The sequence below is a fragment of the Gymnoscopelus braueri genome (genome assembly GCF_963280865.1).
Source record: "Gymnoscopelus braueri genome assembly, chromosome: 1".
Lineage (NCBI taxonomy): Eukaryota > Metazoa > Chordata > Actinopteri > Myctophiformes > Myctophidae > Gymnoscopelus > Gymnoscopelus braueri.
In genome coordinates, this window is record NC_137603.1 from 22,403,464 (window position 1) to 22,427,074 (window position 23,611).

General features: G+C 41.4%; 1 protein-coding gene across 1 annotated transcript; it reads left to right on the top strand.

Annotated features, from left to right (window-relative positions):
* Positions 1–271: 271 nt before the first annotated feature.
* On the top strand, positions 272–22,897 carry amfra (autocrine motility factor receptor a). Its single transcript, XM_080437852.1, has 14 exons — positions 272–452; positions 1,649–1,992; positions 2,483–2,575; positions 3,302–3,466; positions 8,903–9,055; positions 10,316–10,356; positions 13,030–13,162; positions 15,292–15,425; positions 16,072–16,182; positions 16,536–16,732; positions 17,261–17,364; positions 17,675–17,809; positions 18,484–18,674; positions 19,950–22,897. The coding sequence occupies exons 2-14, from the start codon at positions 1,732–1,734 to the stop codon at positions 20,104–20,106; spliced, it is 1,875 nt and encodes a 624-aa protein (XP_080293978.1). The 5' UTR covers positions 272–452; positions 1,649–1,731; the 3' UTR covers positions 20,107–22,897.
* The last annotated feature ends 714 nt before the right edge of the window (positions 22,898–23,611 follow it).

Below are 23,611 nucleotides of genomic sequence, written 5' to 3' on the forward strand. Positions count from 1 at the left end.
CAAACACTCTATAGCAATGAGTACTATCAGAATATAGAGCTATGTAACACTTATTTTAACCAAAGAAAATCACTTACCCTACCTTTAAAAGTACAGTACAAGAACATGTTTGAAAATAGCAAATCTACAAGCTCACAATATATATATATATATATATATATATATATATATATATATATATATATATATATATATATATATATATATATATATATATATATATATAGTACTTTTAATTTGAAATCCATAACGGACGGGGTGGTGACGTAGGCAGAAAGTCCTGTCTGACGTAACAGCGTTACAACCATAGAGCCACTTGTTCTTATTGTGGAGAAATAAACATGACGGTAACGACGTTGTTGTCAACATGACGTTGTTCTGTCAACGACAACAACAACAACATTAAAACAACAACCGCAACTAGGAGGATAACAACACCTATACGCGACACAGTGAGTGGAAATGTTCTCATTATTATTTCAGCTCCTCGGCTGTCTGTCAGAGGAGGCTAGCTACAGCTAGCGGGCTAACGTTAGCTTTAGCTGGGCTTCACTGACAGCGGCTAAGCTAAGCTAGCTGCGTAGCGTTAGCAGCCTAGCTAACGCCTGTCAGAGGGGCGTGAGCCCACTTTAACAGCTCTATAAGTTGGGATATTATTATTATTATGTGTCTGCTAGCTCGGTTGGCTGCATCTGTCGACATCTGTCTTGTGTGGTGAGTGAAGGTTTCGCAACGGTACCTGGCGTCCATTGGAACTGGTTCGGTAGAGAAAGAATAAACAACATTCTGCGATCTGAATCTTCAGCTCAGAAGAGGTTCAGCTCTCTTGTTTGTATTATAAATAGCAACTGAACAGCATTGACCCACATTGATTCAGCCATTTCTATAGTATCAGTAGGAAAACTATAGGCTATCAGTGGTCCTTACACTTTTTAATTTCAAAGACCCCCCATAACTCTGGAACCGAATCTGAGAGTTGCAGACCTGTCGGGTCCATTTAGAACCGCCGAGCCCTGATGGTCCCCGTACCACACTTTGAGAACCACTGCTGTATCAAGGCTAATGAGTTCATGTAAATCACCTAGACTGGAGTCACTTATAATGACTCCTCCTGACTATGGTGAGCATATTTTCACCTGCTGTACTTAACCACTGAAGCCCTATAAAGAAAGGTGAAAATAGAAGCTCTACAAGATTGTGAGAATTTGTGACACATTTTGTGCTTGCAGATCTATTTTAGTTAGATTAGCTAATTTTTGGATTATTTTTGTAAATTCTGTGCCTATAATGGCATGCCCAAAGGGACGTCAGGGTTAAAATGGTTAAATGAACAAACATAAAGTTTATGCACACACGTTCAATTCAGTTAAACCCATGTCAAGACTTGCTCACAAGCACAACCATAGGCGTTTTCATCAGGATGGGGGAAAATTATCATTTTTGTTTTCAGCACACCTAGTGACTGCACCTTTTCAACAGAACATGAGAAATATTTATGTATAAGCTCTGAAAACATCTATTATCATTCTAAAAAAAACGGGACAGTTTTGTCAGGAATGTTGAAAACCGGGACATTTTAGTGTTTCACAGCTGTTTTGTGGGGACCAGTCCGTACTCCTTTTCCATTCACCCTCTTCTCCCTTCACAGGTTGTGTGAAGTGTTTATTCAGCTCAGAGGCTGTCTTCAACCGCGTTTCTTTCGGCAAGAGGGCGTAGGAACTCCACTGCTCCATGATGCCTCTGCTGTTCCTGGAGAGATTCCCCTGGCCCAGCCTGCAGACCTACACGGCTCTGAGCGTGGCTCTGCTGGCCGGCAGCATCTTCAGCGCTTACACCACTGTGACGGACCAGTCGTTCGGAACCTCCGAGGTGGACGAGCCCCCGACTCCACCCGCCGATGTGGAGGTGGAACACCTGAGGAGTGACGTTGGGGACGTGGAGTTGGCCACGACCGTGCTCTGGTATCTCGTCACTGACAGTCTCTTCGTATGGGTGAGTCCCAAGCAGTGGTGTAAAGTAACTAAGTACATTTACTCAAGTACTGTACAATTTTTTACTTTACTTGAGTATTTCCAGTTTTCCGTACTTTTACTTCTACTCCACTACATCTCAGAGGCAAATATAGTACTTTTACTACACTACAATTATTTGGCAACTATAGTTCCTAGTTACTTTTCAGATATAAATTATGATATTATGAAACGTACATTAACCACTTTAGCCCTATTTTATACATTACCTGAGGGGCTATTTGAAAATAGCCGATCTACAAGCTCACAACGCGTCGTGATGCGACGCGTTGTGAGCTTGTAATTTTTTTTTAACACAGGCCTTTTACTTGTAACAGAGTATTTCTACATTGCAGTATTGATCAACGTTGTGGAACTTTGCATTGTCTGATAAGATTGTGTGATTCGTTTTACTTTCTTTTTCTTGTACCCCAGACACAGACAGACTAATGGTGTAATTTGTGTTTTGGTAGGTGTTGGTCAACACATTTTGCTGCACTCTAATGTTGATCGCCAAGATGATCCAGTGTGTGGTTTTCGGGCCTCTCAGAGTCAGTGAGAAGCAGGTGAGTTTTGGAGTCGCAGTAGTGCTGTATTTTACAACTCAGTGGCTTCGCTGGCTGGACCCAGTCCCCTGAATCACAACCACGTCCACTCATTCAAATCGTCATGCCATTCGTGGGGATTGGCCCTGCTTTTTCTCTTGGCAGGAGATATGGACACAGGGTAAGTCCCAGATGCCTGATTGGATGGTTGACAAACCTACTGACGCCATCGTAGTACTTGACAAGACGACAACAGAATGGCAGCACTGCTGTGATTTGACGATTAGAAAGCCATTGAATAGCAGCAGATGTAATCAAATATGTACATAAGGTCCATGGTTCAAAGAAAATATCAATAAAATGATGCAAATGGAAAGCAGCAGATATAATAACAACCATTGGGAGAAGCATTGACATTAGTACAGTACATCATCCTCACAGAAGGGCAGGGCCAGTCAGTTTCTCCTCTTATAAAAATATATTATGTTCCCATACTTGAACACACACCTCTTTCATGATGGCTCCCTCCTTCACTAAACACACAAATACTTTGGTGTCAGACTGCCATCACTAATACAACCTAAGCCTTTGCTATTTGACACAGGCTATTTGATGGCTCCCTCCTTTGTTAAACACACACATACTTTGGTGTCTGAATGCCATCACTTTGCTATTTGACACAGTCTATAACACTTGTTATAACATAGTTTTGTTCTGACACTCCCTTTGTGCTCTGCCGGCTTGCAGCACCTGAAGGATAAGTTCTGGAATTTCATCTTCTACAAGTTCATCTTCATCTTCGGCGTGCTGAACGTGCAGACGGTTGAAGAGGTGGTGATGTGGTGTCTGTGGTTCTCTGCCCTGGTTTTTCTTCACCTGATGGTGCAGCTCTGCAAAGACCGCTTTGAATACGTAGGTTTACAAACCACACTACATTTTTTACAGATCGGTATCACTTAAGGCCGAAAGATACTATACTGCCTGTGCAATGCATGCACTATATTCTTTGCAGATGTTGAATATACATTCTTATGGCACTCTCATCCTTGTACTATATACCGGTATACTTTCTTCCAGTGGTTTTGTGTAATTATGTTTGATATAGGTACAGTATTTACATGCAAGAGTACGGTCCGCCCCTCCCCAGCTTTTCTGCTTTATTGTGATAGAGACAGTGAACAGAGAGACGGGAAGGGTGGAGGAGAAAGGGAAAATGCAGCAAAGAGCCTCAGGTCGGATTAGAACCTTGGCCAGCTGCGAAAGGAATGTAACCTTATTTATGTGGTATGCACTTTTACCAGGTGAGTCTTTGGGACGCCCCTGAAAGTACTGCATTTGACCCTTAAATCTTTTGAGGGCGCAGGTCAGATGTGAGAGCTATGCAAGCCTACAGCTGTAAGAAGCACATTTTGGCGTTTAGTCATGCAAAGTTGACTTATTACTGGTTACATATACTGCTTTTAGTCTCAATGGATAATAACAACTGAAAACCTGTTTCTCTAAAATAATGTAGGGACTTGTTTTAACCTTTCCCCGACCCAACTTGTCGTCGGTCTGACCTAGATTTACGTTAACACTGTGCTGCACTGTACTGCACTGTACCTCCTCCTACCATTCACTGATGTGTGTTGTTCAGTGGTGAGATTCAAAGTCACAAGGGCTGGCAGCGTGTGGATATGATTTTCTGCTTTTGGGTTCCCCGGCTCTCATGAGCTGATATTGGTCTGGAGACATTACACACATTGCTGTAACACTACAGAACAGCTTTGTAGAGCCCATACCCCATAGAAGGTATGAGGAGACTGAAGCACAGCACTGGCTTTTTCAGCAGCCATGTCATCATTCTTTAGAAAGAAAAATCAATAAAACTACGTTTGCGGGGTGCATTGAAATGTGACCGGTTTGTGTGTCAACCACGATGTAAATACGATGTCTCAGATTCTGTTCCAACCTCGAGACCCGTATTGGGTATGGAATCCGGCCCTTTTACCCTTGGTTTCCTATGTCTCTCTACATTGTCTCATGTCATTACATGCACAAATGCCTAAATAATCTTAATCACTTGTGCCCTATTTTATACTTAACTTGTTTGAAATCTTGTGAAAGTTTTCTTGCCTATAATAACATGGTTACAAAAACCTTGCCTTCTGACTCTAACTGAATCTTTGAATCGACATAACGCATTATAGAGTTTCTTTGAATAGGTTTCACCTTTATGACCCACTATGAGGCCTGTTTCTTTATTAGGATACAGAGTAAACATGATAGGCACAGGCCAGATTTCTCTGTCATGTTTACAGGCTGCACTACCCCGGTGTGTTGCGTTCCACTCACTGAGTGACCATACAGTACTTTTCAGTATTTTGGCTTGGTTTGTTTTTTCTGATACTATTCTTGGTGACTTTGGCTGCCGATGTTGTGTCACTGGCATCACCACGTTGTGTTCTGCATGTTGGGCAAAACAAAATATCAGATTAAGTTGTCACCTTATGTTGGAAAATGGTGTCAGGTTAACGTCTTATCTGTTGTTTATCTGTTACACTGCTTGTTCTAATGTGTCAGCAGAAGGTCATGCTGTCCTCACCTCCTTGTAAATTAAGGAGACAAAACATGGTATTATAATTGAAATGTCATCAATGAAATAAAATAAAAATAGTAAATAGGCCATTTATATGGTGCGTTTATCCAAAGTGCTTTACAATGTACAGCAGATAAAACCTTGCAAGACACCAACTTGCTCATCGGGTGCAGTTAGGCCGCGCTCAGTGTCTCGCTCAGGGACACTTTAACACTAACTCATGGGGAGCTGGGCATCGAACCGGGAACCTTCCAATTCCCAAGCGGCTGCTCTACCTCCTGTGAGCCACTGCCAGTCTTGTATTGAAAATGTAATTATTAATAAAAGAAATAAATGTAAAAGTAAAATAATAATAATACAATCATTTTCATATTGAAAACTGGTGTTTGGGGAGGGTTCTGACAAAAGTTAGTTAAGGCATTTGTAGATTGAATTGCAGATTGCGGTTTTACTTACTTTTTTAGTCTGCTGTGTGTGTGTGTGTGTGTGTGTGTGTGTGTGTGTGTGTGTGTGGGTCTTGGTATCTGTGACTTGCAATCTACAGCACTGCGTATAGACAGACATTAGTCTATATATATAATAGGTTAGCAGTGTGTCAGCACTGAGTTAATGTGTAACACATCACCCTAGACATCTGTCTGTCTGTCCTTCCAGTAGAGTTGTGTGAAAAGCTGATTAGATGCAGTGGAGTCCTGTTCCTCTGGTTTCTAGCTAGTGGTTAATGAACACACATCCATGCTGAGCTTCTCCAGGCCAGGGGAGTACGGTTACGTCTGTATCCTCCTGAAAACATTGGAACACTTTACTTCTCTGGAATAGAGAAACTCTGCTTTGAAATTTGCTTTGGAAAAATTATAATATTATTTTAAAATCTTATAATAACACTTAGTAGCCGTGGTGTACTGTATAATGTGCTTGGTAAACTGTGGATACTGCCATTGCAGTTTAAACCCTCTATTCTTAGTCAACCAGACCTGAGTTCCAACTGTACTTGGACTGCTTTTTCCTGTTTACACTCTTCCAAAAAAAATTAATATGTTATTATTGTCACGTTGATTGTTGTTGTTCTATTTACGTATATGTTCTATTTTCGTACATCACCGTCGTACGACAAAGTATAAAATAGGACTTATTAATAGCACTATTACAGTAATGAGTGGTGACAGTCAAAGGCATGTAGGGGAAGGGATCCTGTGGCTGAAAATGTATTGAACCACTAATGTGCCAGAATTGATTCTTGTGACCAGCAGCAGCATTAGAATTTAGTGGAACTGGCAAACTGTGAGATGTATGTACAGTATGTTGCCCTGCCTCCACTTGCTGCTTTTGCCCAGGCTAGAGTCACAGCAAACAGCTACTCTGAAGTTCCCTGTTTAGGTTGGGCCATAAAGTTCACACTTGGGGCTTAGTAACTGATAGTTTGTAACTAACTAGCTACTAGATTTGGTAACTTGAGCTATATGTTCTTAGCACAAGACCTAGTAAGATACAGACACTCTGTAAAGTAATGTGTAGTTGGAGTATACTAGTTACCTAGGATGATCCAATAAGCAGCTTTCACATTTGTGAACCGTGATATTGAACAGGCATGCTGTTAAAACTTCTGCTTTGGTGAAAGCTCATGTTTTTTTATGGTTAAGTGGTTAGGTTTAGCAGTTGTAGTTGAGTTATGCCTGATTTGTACATAGTTGAATGCTGTCTTGTTGCCTCACATGACAGCCGTTTTAACTTCAACAAAACTTTGTATCCACTCCTAGTGTACGAGCGCTAGCTTGGAGTGATGTCGATGAACACAAGGTGAACACGAAGTTAATCGTTATCAGTGACATCATCGATATAATGAAATCCAACCGCTATTTATTTTGTTCCTGGTCAAGGGCTTACAAACGGGGTTATGTAAACAAATCATGTTTTGCGGTGCAACACAGTAATATTTAGTAGTAGGTATGTTCTAATTTAGAGTAGTTACCACTTAAAACAAGGCTTAGTTCTAACTTACTTTGGTGCAACTGGGCCCTTGTCTTCACTGTGAATGAGTGCCTCTCAATGAGGAAACATTATATTATAGTGCAAATTCAACGGCAAAAGTAGCAGATCTACAAGCTCAAGCTTGTGTATCTGCTACTTTTGATGCTTATCTGTGACGCTGTAGTATGATCTAGTACAGCATTAACTGATTCACTGCCAAATATCACGTAGATCTACGTGAACCTATTTAAAGCCGCCACGTGCCAGTCACGTAGATCTATTTTTTTTTTTCAATTTGACCCAAAGACCAAGGAGATATGATTTTTCGAAGATCTAGACTCCTATCCACTTCCTTGTTAACTTAAAACTTAAAGATTCTGTATCTCTGCTCCTGAGTACTTTTTTTTTTTCAATGAAAAATCTCTGGCACTGGCTAAAAAAATATGAAAATACCTAAAATAGGTTTTTACCCGACAGTGGTCTCCCTATTCTTCCATTGCGACATTTAGACCCTGGTGTCGGGTAGGACCCCTACCGATTGACAAAGTAGTGCTGCCTCGAGCTCGAGTGCAAATAGCTCTTCTGGCCTACCGGGGATTCCGTCTTGGATGAGCGGTAGAGATAGGTAGAGACCCTTGTCTCCCCACATGGGGGACAAGGCTTTGAGTCTTGGGTAGGACATACAACTTATGGATTGCTGCTTTAAATCATTGGTTCTCAAAGTGGGGTCTGGGGACCCCCAGGGGTCCTTGGGGGGGATACCATGGGGTCCCCAGCAACATTTAACCATATTTTAGTGTGCCGCGCTACAAAAAAATAATTTGTGCAAATCTTTGAATCTATATATTTTTTTTTTAAGCGAACATTTGGAACTCAAACCTTTGCTTCTGGGGATCCCTGGAACTAATTTTTTTTAGATGGGGGTCCGCGGCCAAATACATATCATTTTGGGGGTCCTTGACATGAAAAAGTTTGAGAACCACTGCTTTAACCCATTAATACCTGGAACGCATCTGTGTCACTTTAGATTTCTTTGGCTATTCAAAAATAGCAGATATACAAGCTCATAGCGCGGCACCGAGTGCCGCGCTATGAGCTTGTAGATCTGCTATTTTTGAAAAATCTTGAAAAAAATATTTTTTGATTCTTTTTCAAAAAACTGTTAGGATTTAGATTTTTTTTAAAAGAATAAAGGTAGGGTAAGTGATTTGCATTGTTTAAAATAAGTGTTAAATAGCTCTATATTCTGATAGTACTCATTGCTATAGAGTGTTTGTTCAGTATTAGGAGTCTCCTTGTCTCTCCACCTCTTTATTAAACAGAAAATGCATTTTCGTTTCAGTTTCAGTTTCATTTCCAATTTTATCCAACCAGGACAGAGAACTCAATCAGGATACAGATTAAACAAGTGAAATTGGAAGTGATGACACTAAGAAATGAGCAGGCAAAATTGGAACTGGAACACTATACAAATTAAGCTTAAAAATTGGTACTTTGTCCTGATTGGCTGATATTTTGACACCTACCGAAAAATGTATTTTCTGTTTATTAAAGAGCTGGAGAGACAGGGAGACATCTGTTACTGAAAAAACACTCTATAGCAATGATTACTATCAGAATATAGTATTTTAACCTTTTAACAAAATACTTTTTGTTTTAACCAAAAAATATCACTTACCCTACCTTTAATGGGTTAAATAATATACTGTTGACATGTAAGCAACTTCTGTAAAAAAAATCCCTACTATAACTCCTTCCGTCAATTGATCTTTTACTTGTTTCGTTTTCCATCCCTGGTACAGCTGTCGTTCTCTCCCACCACCCCCATGCACAGCCACGTGCGCGTGCTGTCCCTGCTGGTGTCGCTGCTGCTGGGCTGCTGTGGCCTGGCTGTGGTGTGTGGGCTGCTGGGGGCCGCCCACGGAGCGCACACCCTGTCCTTCATGGCAGCAGAGGTGAGACGCCGTCAGCATTGGTTCTGACTAACACAAACAAAACACATGGCTCTCTCTTTTTATTTTACATTTAGTTTTTTGGGGCTTTTCTGCCTTTATTCGATAGTACAGTGGAGAGAGACAAGAAACGGGGAGAGAGTCGTGGAGTGACACGCAGCCTGGGAATCAAACCCGGGACTCGGCGCTGTCAGACTGATTGATTGAGTACTTTATTAGTCAGAAATGTGAACGGCACGGAAGTGCAGTAAGACATTTAACGTTTTCCCCCCTGGCCCCACACACACACACACACACACACACACACACACACACACACACACACACACACGTAAAGCGACTTGAGTACTTAGAAAAGCGCTTTATACATTTCAGGTATTATTATTTAGGCTAAAAGGATAACACATAAAAGTACTTGTTTCCATTGTGGTCCTATGTATTCAATTCATCAACATAGCATAGGATATTAACACAATAATACATGTCATTAACTATATGTACAAAGGAGAAAAAGAAGAAATGGCGTCATTCACGCCTCTTTTCGATTTAAAAAAATCTGCAAAAAGTGGAACGAAATGTGTTACTCAGGTCCTGGTCCTAAGACAAGTGGTTAAGCATTAGGCACCAAATAACTCATTCACTAAATGGCCCAAAAAGCCCACACTGCCAGGATTTTGCAATTTTCTTACCTTTTCAAGTAGTCACAGAATATTTATCTCTTAATATGATCGATCCCCTGATGGTTGCTAATCACGGAGGGGTTCACTGTGCTTCCGTGAAGAAAAAAAAAATGTCATCGCGATTCCCGTTTGCTTGTTTTACCCAGTTTTAAATAGCATGTCTCGCTCAAAAATACATAGTAAAACACAGGAGCAGAGATTCAGAATATTTCCCATATATTTTAACAGGGAAGTGAATGGAGCAGTAAATCTTTGGATCGCGTTATCTCCTGGTTCTTTGTGAAAAACGGGGGGAAAAAGATGTCATTGGCGGTGTGGGAACACTAAAAATAGCCATCAAAAGACGTCATTGGCAGGGAATGAGTTAATACAGATGTTTATTGTAGGAGCTTATGTTTGGTACCATTTTATTTTAGGGAAAAATAAGATCATAACTTTCTTACAGGGTCATTAGTCTTAACATTTTCTGTATATGAGCAGGGAGACGCAGCAAATGTTGACATTTTAAAACAAAATCATTACACCATACATTGACAAACATATTGACCTGCGTGTTAATGAATGTATGCTTTTTCTTCTGCAGTGTCTGCTGGTGACTGTACGCACTGGCCATGTCATTATGCGGTAAGCGCTTTTAAAGCCCAGTACCACACACACACACACACACACACACACACACACACACACACACACACACACACACACACACACACACACACACACACACACACACACACACACTACTGCAGCAGCACTGATGACATAGCCTTTGTAAATTTAGAATGATCCAGGGACTGTGCTATCTAACATTAGCACTGTCATTAGTTTTTTCTCCACTCTGTTTACAGGAACAGCATTTTGAAATGCACACAAATGTTTGTGTGTGAGAGAGAGAGGGGGGTGAACAGGATTAGCCTAGCGGCTAAAGCTGTATTGAAGAAAAGCACTCATTAATGAGGTTAGGCTGAACCTAATGCGGGTAAACGCAGTCTAGTGAGGATAGCCATGAGCATTTCACATAGCAGAGCATGGTGTGTAGAAACTCATTGCCCTGGTCCGTAACACAGCAATAGATTGAGTGCTTTGTGCAAGGAAAAGCCCCGTCACTGCCACTGGCTTATTTTTTACACTGACTAGAAACCTGATGGATAAATATAGATTATCACCCAAGCATTTATTCACAAAACAACAACAAAATAAATAGCATTTGATCAAATACCTTAATGAATAGATTGATGTCTTTACACGGGTATCGCAGGTGACAAATTTGGCAAGAGTTACTTCCTCCGTCTTACAGTATGTGGGGTGGTTGGCATAGAAATTGCTCCCTTCAGACGCTGTACGATCAACTGAGGGCAGAGCTGTATGTTTCAGACCTTATGACTTCATAGGGTTTTCAAGTGGACATCCCACGTCAACTAGCCCACAAGACCACTACACCTCAGTGTTGGAACTGGTCCCTGGGCCGCTCAGGTCTTCACCATTCAGCTCTGCCCTCTCTCTCCTCTGCCAGTCTCACTTCTCTTTATATTAGCCAAAGACCACCTGGAAGCCGTCTCTGCCTGCCTTATGATGTTTTCACCTGATTCTTCCTCTTTCTTTTGGCAGATAAGATGTCAGGTGCTGCAGTTGTCTTGCTTGCTGTTTTCTGCTCTATATTTAGGTTCCCTTGTGCTCTGATTAAGTCTAGTGTCTCCTCAGCCATTAATTCTACCAGACCATATGCAGCAAAAGTGTCTGGCACATGATTTTTGCCCAAGTTTTACTTTTCTTTTTTTATATTTAGAGTTGCCAGTTATGTTCCCGCCCTTTCTCCAAATTTATTTGTCAGCTCATGGTAGCACTTTAGTTCATGGTTTGCTAATTGGTCAGCTACTGCTGTGACTGATATCATTTATTTCTGTCCTTTTATCGCTCCCCCCATCCGTGGTAAATAGCCCTACAGCCTAGGGCTGGTAACTGTTCCGTCCTTTTGTTTAATTTTGTCACCTTTGTTCTTTATTTTCTTTCCCCATTTAAGATCTTTGTTGGGAGTTTCTCTTTGCCAGATTTAGTGTCTAATGTCAGGGGTGTTATTATTATTTTTTTTCTGGTCATACCGCCCAGCCCCACATTATTACACAACATACTTGTTATTGCCAGACCCAGGGGCCAGACAATATATTTTTAACTTTGTTTTATTGGTTTTTCTGCACATTAATAACAAATTCAGTGGTATTCGGTTCATGATATGTGCTATAGGGGGAAAGGGAAACGAAAACGTACAGGCCTTCACATTGAAGGAACCTCAACAGAGGGAAAGAAAACAAAACAAAACAAAAAAAAATTGACAAAACGACAACATTAAAGCAACAGGGGAAACAATAAAACTATCCATCACAAAACAAAAAACGAAACCAAATACAACTACTCGCACGCGTACATACACACAGTGTCATTTTGATCTCACCTTAACTCCACACTTTTAAGTAACAAATTCATTCAGGAATAACCGGAAAAGTAATTCCATCTGTGTAAACCTAGACTGCCCCAACGCTCCTGATTTCGTGTATAGAGGGGCGGGTGTAAAGAGCCGGCGAGAGATTGCGGCTGATCCCATTGGTTCACCGATCTGTCCGTCAACCCCTGCTCCGTTAACACAACATTACAAGCGACGCCCACTGCACTCTGGTTGGTTGGGAAGTGAAACACTTCCTCATACCGAGTACACCGACGCGCTGGGCCAGGCTTTTATTTTTTAGCAACACTAAACAATAAAAGCCTGGAGATCGAGGCTAGTGTAAACCAAGAAGGGATCCCATATATCGTGGAATTTTGTAACAGAGCCTCTCAATGTGTATCTAATTTTCTCAAGTTGTAAGTTATTAAAAATGTCTCTTATCCATTGAGTATGGGAGGGTGGAATTGTCGATTTCCATCTCATGAGTATTAGGCGTCTTGCCAGTAGTGTTACAAAGGCTATCAAGTCTGCTTGAAATCTAGACAGAGGCAGTTGGGAAATACCAAACAGCGCGGTAATGGCGTTAGGTTCAATGAGTGTCCCAGTTAATTCTGTAAGAGTATTAAAAATCTCAGTCCAATATGTGGAGCCAGACAATATAGTCCATGTCACTTACTGCTGGGGGCGGCAGGGGCTCAGGAGGTAGAGCGGTTGAACCAGAAGGTTCCCGGTTCGATCCCCCGGTCCTCCTGTATCACTGTATCATCTCCTCCAACGTTGTATCCATACAATTTATTGTTATTTTATTATTATTATTTGTTTCACATTCATGACCATTTACTGTTTGCCCCGTGCAGTTATTCCATCCACCTGTGGGACCTGAACCACCCAGGGACTTGGGAGGCTAAAGGAACGTACGTCTATTACACTGATTTCATCATGGAGCTGGCTATGCTGTTCCTGGACCTGTTGCATCATATACACATGCTGGTGAGAGAGAGAGACACACACACACACACACACACACACACACACACACACACACACACACACGGCACACACGGCACACACGTCACGCACACACACAGACACCGAGAGAGAGAGTGTGTGTGTGAGAGAGAGTGTGTAATCCTTCAATAATTAATTATTTAACCACTTAGGCTCTGTACATTTTACGATGACAGCACAAATTGTGAAGGTAGTGTAAATGATATTTTTGTTTTTGTTCAAACTAAACCTAAGGTTAAAAACAAAACTAATTGCTAAAAAAACGAAGTGTTTGTTCAGTAGTAGGGGTCTTCCCATCTCTCCAGCTCTTTAATAAACAAAACATTCATCAGGTGGGTTGTCAATTTCAACCAATCAGGAGAGCTCATTTATCAGATTCAATTTTATATTGTTCCAGCTTCGATTTTGTCTGCTCACTTCTTTGTGTCATCACTTCCAATTGCACTTTGTATCCTGTATCCTGTATGAATTTTGTCTCCTGATTGGGTAAAATTGGTATTATGACCTAAAAATACATTTTCTGTTTACTAAAGAGCTGAAGATATGGTGAACACTACAGTATAGCAAGGATAACTATCAGAATATAGAGCTATTTAACACTTAAAAATAGAAAACACCCACTGCACGATTGATTTGAGATACATTTGCTTTAGAGACTCCTCAGTGCATAGTCCATAGTGCTGATCCAGTCAGTCTTTTATCAAACTCCTTCCCCTGGCAGGATTTTTTGTCTGACCCCAACCCAAGGCTGTGTAAAAGTGTAAAAGTTCTGCATTTGCTAATATAATTCTGTGCGAAGATAAATATTTATCCACTCGCACGTGACCGATAACCTTTTGTTGCATAACAATCATTGAGGGTTTCCTTTTTTATCTTGGCAACAGAAAACTATAATTACACCCTCGAAATATCAGTGCTGCTATTGAAAATGAATGGCAAATCAAAGTTGTTTTAGCAAAGGATTTTCAAGATGCCTTTTCCATCATTCCAGCATTCTGTGGTATTGGAAATATCGCAAAAATCTAAATGAATGAAAAAAGAAAAAAAAAATCCTTCTCATCAAAGCCGGTGGCGAATGAGCCTGGTTAAGATAGTGGTAGCGGAATGAGAGAGATGGAACACCTCTTGTAGGGAATATACTAATCATAAAACAAGTGAGTGTTGTGAGTGAAAATATCATAACTCCAATTATACTGTCGCAGGTTTTACGGTAATTTCAAATCATAGAGAGCTGAGTAATGTTGATAAATATGAGCTCACCCCAGCCTTAAGGTCCTTACACACCGGGGGCGATTTTTTCATGCGAATATTACGTTTTTTTTAAAAAACCTTATAAAGTCAATGCAAGCTTCCACATCAGTTTCGCGGAGCGAAAAAGCGTCTTTTATTTATTCGGACCAAGTCCGAATTTTGTGTATATTCGCATAATCGCCGGTGTGTAATGACCTTAAGACCTGAAATTTAACCTTTGACCCATCCCTCCCCCTTAACTCATTCCCTGCCTAGAACGACTAAAACGACTTCTGTCCCATAAGCCCTGTCTGCCAAGAACGACTAAAACGACTTTTAATAAAAATTTAAAAAAAGAGAAGTTTTTTTAAATTTGACCCAAAGATCAAGGAGATATGATTTTTCGAAGATCTAGACTCCCATCCACTTCCTTGTTAACTTAAAACTTAAACATTTTGTATCTCGGCTCCTGAGTACTTTTTTTTTTCAATGAAAAATCTCTGGCAGTGGGCAAACGCAAAAAAAAATTGTTCTGGCAGTGAATGAGTTAATCCAGGGGTTTCCAAACTTGAAGAATACATTATGAATTAACCACTTACTTGAGCCCTATTGAAAATAAAACAAAATAGTGAAAATAGGTGATTCACGCGTTGTAGATCTGCTATTTTCACTAATGTGTCCCGTAAATGTTTTTTTCATTTATGGAATTGTTTCGATTTTTTTGGTGCAAATTTCTGAAATTATTTTGAAAAATGTTTCCTGAAAATGTTTGTGATTACTAAATTTGACTAATTTGTTTGGAAAACACAATCTGTCTTATCTCTCCCTCTGACATTCTCTCACTCTTCCTGTGTGTCATTGTCCAACCTTTCTGTCCACAGCTGTTTGGTAACATCTGGCTGTCTATGGCCAGTCTTGTGATCTTCATGCAGCTGCGCTATCTGTTCCACGAGGTCCAGCGCCGTGTCCGGCGACACAAGAACTACCTCCGCGTTATCGACAACATGGAGGCCAGGTGACCATACCGCTTTATTCACTATCACTGATGTGATTGGGATGTATCAGCTTGGGTTTCTTTCCAGTTTTCAGGATTCATACACATTATTATACCATTATTTATAATGCAGGTTCCTGTATCTCCTACCCCATTCCTAAACCTTCGGGGTCGAGACGGCCACCCGTGACCTTTTAGGATAGTCTTTATTCATTTTGAATTATCTCTGTCCTCATAGAAGGTAGAAACGTACTTTAATGAATTGGCATTTTTTCGGTCTCCGTCGCACTAATACTTCATTCAGACGCTTTGTAATCCAGCCTTGAACTGCACTCCATTTTTGGAAATCCATAAAAAAAAGTCTGTAGAAGTCTTGTTTCTAACATTTCTGCTATGTCAAACGAGACGACACAACAGTCACATGACGCGTTGGTGAATCTATCGACCAATACAAACGTCTAATTTGAAATTTAATGTACATTACAGGGCTGATGTTTTATAAGCATTTTAACACAAGAATACCAGGGGAACCAAAAAAAGTTTTCTCACACAAAAAGCTTATAGCTTTAGTAGCAATGATTTTTTTGTTCCTTTGTTAAATGATTTTAGTATGTTGCCTTTGCTTTACTTGAAATGACTTCAATTGTTTGTGTGTGTGTGTGTGCAGGTTTGCAGTTGCTACTCCAGAGGAGCTTACAGCCAATAATGATGACTGCGCCATCTGCTGGGACACCATGATGACAGCACGCAAGCTGCCATGTGGCCATCTCTTCCACAAGTATGTTTATCTTTCCAGATGAACCAGTGTTCTGTACTGTGCATGCAGGCACGGGATTCATGGGCACCGCTAGTCTGGTGTATCCTTCCATGTCACAATAAAGGTCAGATGATTCACACCAAGCCTGATGCTACTGTATATATTTTAAATGTTCTGTTCTCTTTTCACACCACGGCTGAGTAACGTTTCTTTTACCGACGCTGTCCAGGGGCTGAATATCCACTTCAATGATAATAATATTAAATAAGTTATATATATAAGTTATATAACACCTTTGCAAAATTGGCCTCCATTGAAGAGGTTACCAAGTGTGTTTCATGTGTGTGAGGGGTTCTGTGTATGCGTTTCTGTAGCTCCTGTCTGCGCTCCTGGCTAGAGCAGGACACTTCGTGTCCCACCTGCCGGATGTCTCTAAACATCAATGGGGACGGGGGGCAGGAGGGGGGCCAGCGACAGCAGGGCCCCTCCGAAAACAACTTGGTCCCTGGGGGGCCTCCTGCGGAAGCCAGACCCCACGTCAACCAGCACAACCACTTCTTTCACTTTGACGGTGAGTCCTTCTGGCACTAAGGAAAGACAGTAGGCACAGATTATCTAAAGTAAACAATACGAAGAAACCTGTCACATGAATTTTTTTGTTTTTTGTTTAGTGACCGCTTAAGCGCAATACATGCTCGTTCGGATACATGCTTTTTTTTTAGGAAAGGGAGGTGTTATAACTACAGTTTGACGTCATTTAGAACTTGTGGATAGCTTCGTCCTGACCCTCCAAACTAGTTTGGAAAGCCTGTCGGAAACGTCAGAAGGAGACGTTGGAAGGAGCATGTACATTCTGTTAATAAGGATGTTAATTCTTTGATGTGTTACCAAGATAATTGTCTCTACGGAACTCCAGATGACAATTAGCTTTGTAACTATATTCGTTCCTCTCTCTAACTGTGTGTGTGTGTGTGTGTGTGTGTGTGTGTGTGTGTGTGTGTGTGTGTGTGTGTGTGTGTGTGTGTGTGTGTGTGTGTGTGTGTGTGTGTGTGTGTGTGTGTGTGTGTGTGTGTGTGTGTGTGTGTGTGTGTGAATACAGGGTCCCGTATTGCCAGCTGGCTGCCCAGTTTCTCAGTAGAAGTGATGCATACCACCAACATCCTGGGCATCGCTCAGGCGAACAACTCTCAGCTCAACGCCATGGTGAGATGACGTCTACAGTCTTCTCTTCATTTGCAAACCCATGTTGCCTCATTAATATTGCTTATGTACAGAATTATTGCTCTCGTTTACACATTCAAGTTGCCTGTCCTCTGGGTCAAATCTACCATGGGGATTTTGAGTTACTAAAGGCGCAAATTCACCCTGCTGTCTGCTTGAAGTGTGCATATTTTCAGCAGGAGTCGACCCTTGCTGAAGCCGTCAGGAGCCACCTTACCTCCTTACCTCCTTACCTCCTGCTGTGTACAATGTGTATTTTCTTCTCCTTCACCTCCTTGTACCCTCCCACCAGGCTCATCAGATCCAGGAGATGTTTCCCCAGGTTCCCTACCACCTGGTGCTCCAGGACCTCCAGCTGACCCGCTCCGTGGAGGTCACCACAGACAACATCCTGGAGGGTCGCATCCAGGTGCCTTTCCCCACACAGGTCAGTTATTGCTCTTTTCAGTTACTACCCAGAACCTACCAAAACCCTGTCAAGTTTCTGTGATGTTTTTTTTTTTGGTTTACATTTTCCATTATGACCAGACCCAGCCCTGAAGGAGGATGTACATCATTAACCCATTAAAACCGGGAACGCTTATGTCATTTTAGATTTCTTTGGCTATTCCAAAATAGCAGATCTACAAGCTCGTACCGTGGCACTCGGTGCGGCGCTACGAGCTTGTAGATCTGCTATTTTTGAAAAATCGTGAAAATGTGTGCAAATCTTTGAATATATATATATTTTAAAGCGAACATTTGTAACTGACTTCTGGATGTCCCTGGAAGAACATATTTTACAAATGTTCGCTTTAAAAAATATATATTCAAAGATTTGCACAAATGTTCACAATAAAAAAAATATCACACCCAGTGTGAAGTGGGCGGTGTGGTCACAGTGGTCATCACAGTGATGGAAGTTCACTTAAAGAATAGCAGATCGACAAGCTCATCGCGACTTGTTGTGAGCTTGTAAATCGTCTATTTTTAAATAGCCAATGTACTGTATATAATAAGGTTAAAGTGCTCATGTGGCTTATAGTCGCTTCTTTTGGGCTTGTTTTCATACACCTCGTTGCTTATTTCTCTCGCAAAATCCGGTAACTTGTGTCCCTATAGGCAGCGGAGCGGGCCTCCATACTGGTGAACCCGGCCCAGGGGGAGCAGGCTGGGCCCAGCGGAGCGGCGGAGGCGGGCCCCAGCGAGCCTGACAACATGGAGGTCAGAGGGAGCCGCTTCTCCAAGTCGGCTGAGGAGAGGCAGAAGATGCTGAAGCAGAGAAAAGAGGAGCTACTCCAGCAAGCACGCAGGTTGGTTCACTGTTGCCCAGAAGTAGGGCAGTGGTTCCCAAACATTTTGGGTCTCAGACTCATTTTTATTGGTCGCGAGTAAATATCCCTCATTTCTTTTCGTTTACTACAATTATTTTTGTTTATTCAAAATATTTTCAAAATGTCTACCGGTATATACTATAAAGAAAACATCACATGGATGCACCTGGGACGTATCATCAGTGTTGTAGCCTGGGGTCATAGGGTGTTTCGGGTCTCACAACAACATACACCCTCGCCCAGGTGACCCAGCCCCGACTTACGTCCTAGTAGCTACCCACGGTCAGTCCTATAGGGAAAGACGGAGCCACTCAGTCCGCTTCTCCGGAACTACTCTGCCGGGACTCGGGGAGGCTCTGGCACATGGAGGGACTAGGCTCTGTGGGTGGCCTCCTGGCCGGGCTCCTCCTTCGTCTCACTAGGTCCAGGACCTGAGCGCTGTACCAGATCCGCTGCACCACCCCGATCCAAACATTTCCTTCTGGCGTGATGGTTCCTTGGGCCGTGGTGGTACTGCAGGCTCCACTTGCGGCTTGCTTGAATGACCCTCCTAAAGGCCTCACCGTGGATTCAAACATTTTTCAAAAGAAAATACATATATATTTTTTTAATCTAAGAAATTCCATACTCTCTTAGATAAAGAACGCTTAAAGGTGTAGTTCACCCCCAAAATGACTTTTTTTCTATTGATTAGTCACCCCATGGAGATGACCGGTAGGAGACACAAAGAGTCTCCTTTGTGTCTCCTACCGGACCGCTTCCTACCGGTCCGCTGGTCATCAAATTATTGGCTTAGGAATGTGACAAAACCCCAAAAATATCCATGAATTCAAGTCTCCATCGGGTGACTAAACGATAGAAAAAAGGTTATTTTTTGGGTGAACTATTCCTTTAAGAAGTAGTGAAAATAGCAGAGCGACAAACTGTGAGCTTGGAGATCGTCTATTTTCACTAGTTGGGTCCCGGGGAGCTTAAAAGAACCAATGGATTAGGTCATCATTAGTCACCCGTAAACTCAGACCAAAAGCCTGTTTGGCAGAGGATATATTAAGCTTTGAGCTTCATGCAATACCTCTTGTCTACCAATAGTGGTCCTACCCGACCACAGGATCTAAATGTCTCGGTAGAAGAGCAAAGGAGACCAAATAGAACCATCGCAGTTGTTTTACAAAAAAAATTATTTAACATTTTAATCACTAAAACAAGTTATGCAGAATTGCAGCTTTAATACGCATTATTATTATTTGCCTACAGGCGATATCTGGTCAAGAGCCCAGAGGAACAGGAGGAAGATTTGCCGAGATTGGAGGAGGACTCGGGCCCTGTAACGGACTTGACCATGTTGAGACGCAGAACCATGGCGGCAGCCGCAGAGAGACGTATGCAGAACCAACAGAACCCAGCACCCTGAGACCTTCTCCATCCACTGGAAAAACAAAACACCACATCGTTATTATCCTAAGAGGAACTGACCCAACTCCTTTCAATCTAACCTCTCCACTTCCGTATATGATCAATAGTATTAACCCACGCAAAAAAAGAAAAGAAACAAATGTTGCAAGCATGGCCTTTGCCTGGAAATGGAGTTTTTTGCTGTTTTCTGGGCTGCATAAGCAAGACGAGACCATTGTGAATATGGCCTTTGCATTGTTCATTTCAGCCACACCTTCTCGTCCCTTCTCGTCGGGAGCACCGGTGGAGATTCAAGGGCATCGAAAGTGCACGGTTACATTGCCCTTATTTATCTACTGCCACATATTACAAACACCAGCCACAGTACGGATTCAGCGTTTACCACTACTGGGGGTGGCTGTTTTCAAAACAAACAAACAGAAAACAAAACAAAAAAAACAAGCATGCATCGTATAAAAGAAAGTTTTCTTTCTTCTCATGTTTTGAAGGTGCCACTGCTACAGCCTTGGTCTTAGTGATTTTACTTTTATCAGTTAGTTTTTAAAAAGGCAGAAATGTATATCTTGGGTGGAGAAACTCAACTTTTTTTTGGCGCGTATTATACGAGATGAGTTTCAACTATGAATTGACAGTAAGTCAGAGGACATAACACCCAGCTTTCAATGCTTTTATTTCTTACCTCCGAGTAAGAAAATGTCACTTTAGTATTTTTGCTGCATTTCTGTGAAATATGAATGTACCTCTCAACATGATGCTACAGATGAAGTGTCTGGCCGTCACAGGCATTTGGGTGGTTCTGTGTTCAATGTGCGAAACACTTTGGGGTTTTGGTTCTCATTTAACAAGGCAGAGTTTTTGTTTATTTTGCTCTTTCTCCTGAAATCCCATGGTAGTGTACAAGAAAAGGGGGTGCTTTTTATTTCTGCCATTGCTTCTGCCCTCTGCTTAACAAGCAGCTCTGTCCAAATGTTTATTTTCTCCTTATACTTTGGAGTAATACGCTAATGGTTTCAGCACTCATTTAGATCATTTTGGTAATTCTGAGGATGTTCTGCCGTCGTCCTAGATTCATCTGAATGTTAGTCTCGTGTAGCCAGACGATCAGAGATCCCCCGTCTACTGATAATCTCTGATATCTAAATTCAATGTTGGGGGGAAAAATTTGTGGGAACAATTCAGAAATATAACGGCATCACAGAACCAATGCAAAGACTTAAGGGCGTTCCTTCATATGGGATGGTATCAGGATTACTTTAAAAGCAGAGGGTGTAGGTTTGTTACTGCTGTTTTTTCCCCAGCGTCCAAGCCCGTACATTGACTTTAGATTGCCCCAGACCTATGAGAAAGCGGAAATCTCAGATCGTCTGACACCGAAGACTATATGTATGAGGGATAAGTGCGATAGAATGCCAGCGGTTCCCCGTGCACTGTAAAAGTGTATTTAACTCTGAGACTGTATAAATGTGTACACTTGTACACTCTCAGAGTTACAGACCCTTAAAGTGTCCAAATGAGTGAGTTAAAAGTAACACGGAGGATTTTACTGTGTTCAAGCCACTTATTTTTGGAGCCTGGGTGAGACAACTTAAAAAGTATGTGTAGTATTTTTGTGAGCCTGTTGTAATGTTACATCTGTTGTCTTGTACACATTTGGCGCCCTCTGCTGACAGCCAACTGTTGTAAGAAAACTTGATCAATTCAGCAGGCAGATAAAGCTAACTGTATTACTAACAGCATTGAGTAGCAGCACAGGCAGTAAGTGATGTTCTTTTGTTAGTAAGTATTAAATAGCTCTATATTATGATAGAAATCATTGCTATGGAGTGTGTTAAGCAACAGGGGTCTCCAGTTCTCGCATTTTCAGCTTGGGATGTCAATTTGATTAGGAGAGAGAACTCATACAGGATATATACGTTAAATTGTAAATACATGTATTTTTTCTTTGCTGAAGAGCTAGAGAGACGGGGAGACCACTGCTACTCAACAAGCACTATAGCGTGGGATTTCACCGGGTGGTCCGGCAGGGACTGGATGATAGCTTGTATTGGATCGTGAGAAAACATTGAACATCTATAGCAGTGATTACTATCAGAATGTAGAGCTTTAACTTTTTAATAACACTTTGTTTTAAGCAAAAAATATCACTTAGCCTACCTTTAACTGTGCTGCTGCCAATCCAGTGCACGAGCAGTGTCTTTGTACATCGTTTGTTAAGAAAAGACCACTGTTCTTCCTCTCGTTGTATAGAAAATTAACAGTGCCGTTGCAAGGCAGTGGGCTGAATTCTGGACTTATTGCAATCATGGAGACGATATGTATTATAAGTGATTTCTGAGAGTGCAAGGGTGGTTTGGAGTTGAGTTATACGAGTCCAGAGATGTTGCTTTGTTTTCTTTAGATCTCTTGTCCCAAAGAGCGCCCCATAAATTTCCACTAACTAACGGAGGTCTTGTGATCTTTTGTGTTCTTTTATTTTGTCCCCAGCTTCATTGTTAGTCCAAATTCAACAGGAGAAATTAGACCGTTGTCTTTAAATTGTTTGAAATGTTTCATATTCATGGCATAGTTTCCTATTAACTGGTTATTTTTTATAACCACGACATTTAATATCTAATCTAAACTGAATTACTCTTTGGACTGAGGTTTCCTGTATTTTTGTGCCTAAATCAGAAAAAAGGTCCATTATAAGTTAATTCTGTAAATAATGTAGTTTTTCTTTTTTGTAAAAAGTGTACTATTAATACAAAAGACCCAATAAACAGAGCTTCTCTTACAGCTTTTTAAGGAAATAGTTCCATTATTTTCCTTGTTTGTGTTCTGTATACAATTTTAAAGACCCTAATGAAATGGAGAAATATGTTTTTCAATTTTCAAGAGCTTTATAGTCTATGTTCAAGAGCAGTATATTTTCAGGCCATTATGTGGCCTTCAAATCCAGTCCCACTGATCAGAGCAGTGGTCACAGAGTTATGGCCATTTGAAATGTTAGACATGTGTGCGATTTTGTTTTTTTTGGTGTGACTATTGTCGTGGCAGATCCCTGACGTGGCCCCTGGTGTGAGTATTGTCATGGCAGACCCCTGAACAGTGTTTGTGTCAAGTTTGGTGCAGATTGGAGCAACAGTGTGCCTGTTACCCCCGGAGGTCCCTGATGTGGCCCCTTGTGTGACTATTGTCATGGCAGACCCCTGAACAGTGTTTGTGTGGAATGGGCGGACTTGAAGGTAAATCAATTATTGTTCCAATTTTGGTTGCTTTTTGTTTTTACCCATTAAGACACTTTCAAGATTTTTCAAAAATGTAAAAAAAAAATTGCAGATGTACAAGCTCGCAGCATGAGGTGACGCGCTGTGGCTGGGCTGGTTCATCAATGTTGGATCCGGTTCAACCCGATCCCTCCGGTTCCGGGTCCCAACCCTAGCCGTGACCCTCCCAAAATAATCATATTTTCAACTGGGGACTCCCCACCCTGATAAGCACTTGGAATGTAGGAGTTGAGGCAT

What these genes read in the sequence shown, in the direction of transcription:
- amfra (XM_080437852.1), top strand. Translation starts at nt 1,732, where the DNA reads ATGATGCCTCTGCTGTTCCTGGAGAGATTCCCCTGGCCCAGCCTGCAG. An exon ending in GCAAAGACCGCTTTGAATAC is followed by an intron (nt 3,467 to 8,902) that starts GTAGGTTTACAA and finishes TCCCTGGTACAG; the next exon opens with CTGTCGTTCTCTCCCACCAC. An exon ending in TGTGGCCATCTCTTCCACAA is followed by an intron (nt 16,183 to 16,535) that starts GTATGTTTATCT and finishes GCGTTTCTGTAG; the next exon opens with CTCCTGTCTGCGCTCCTGGC.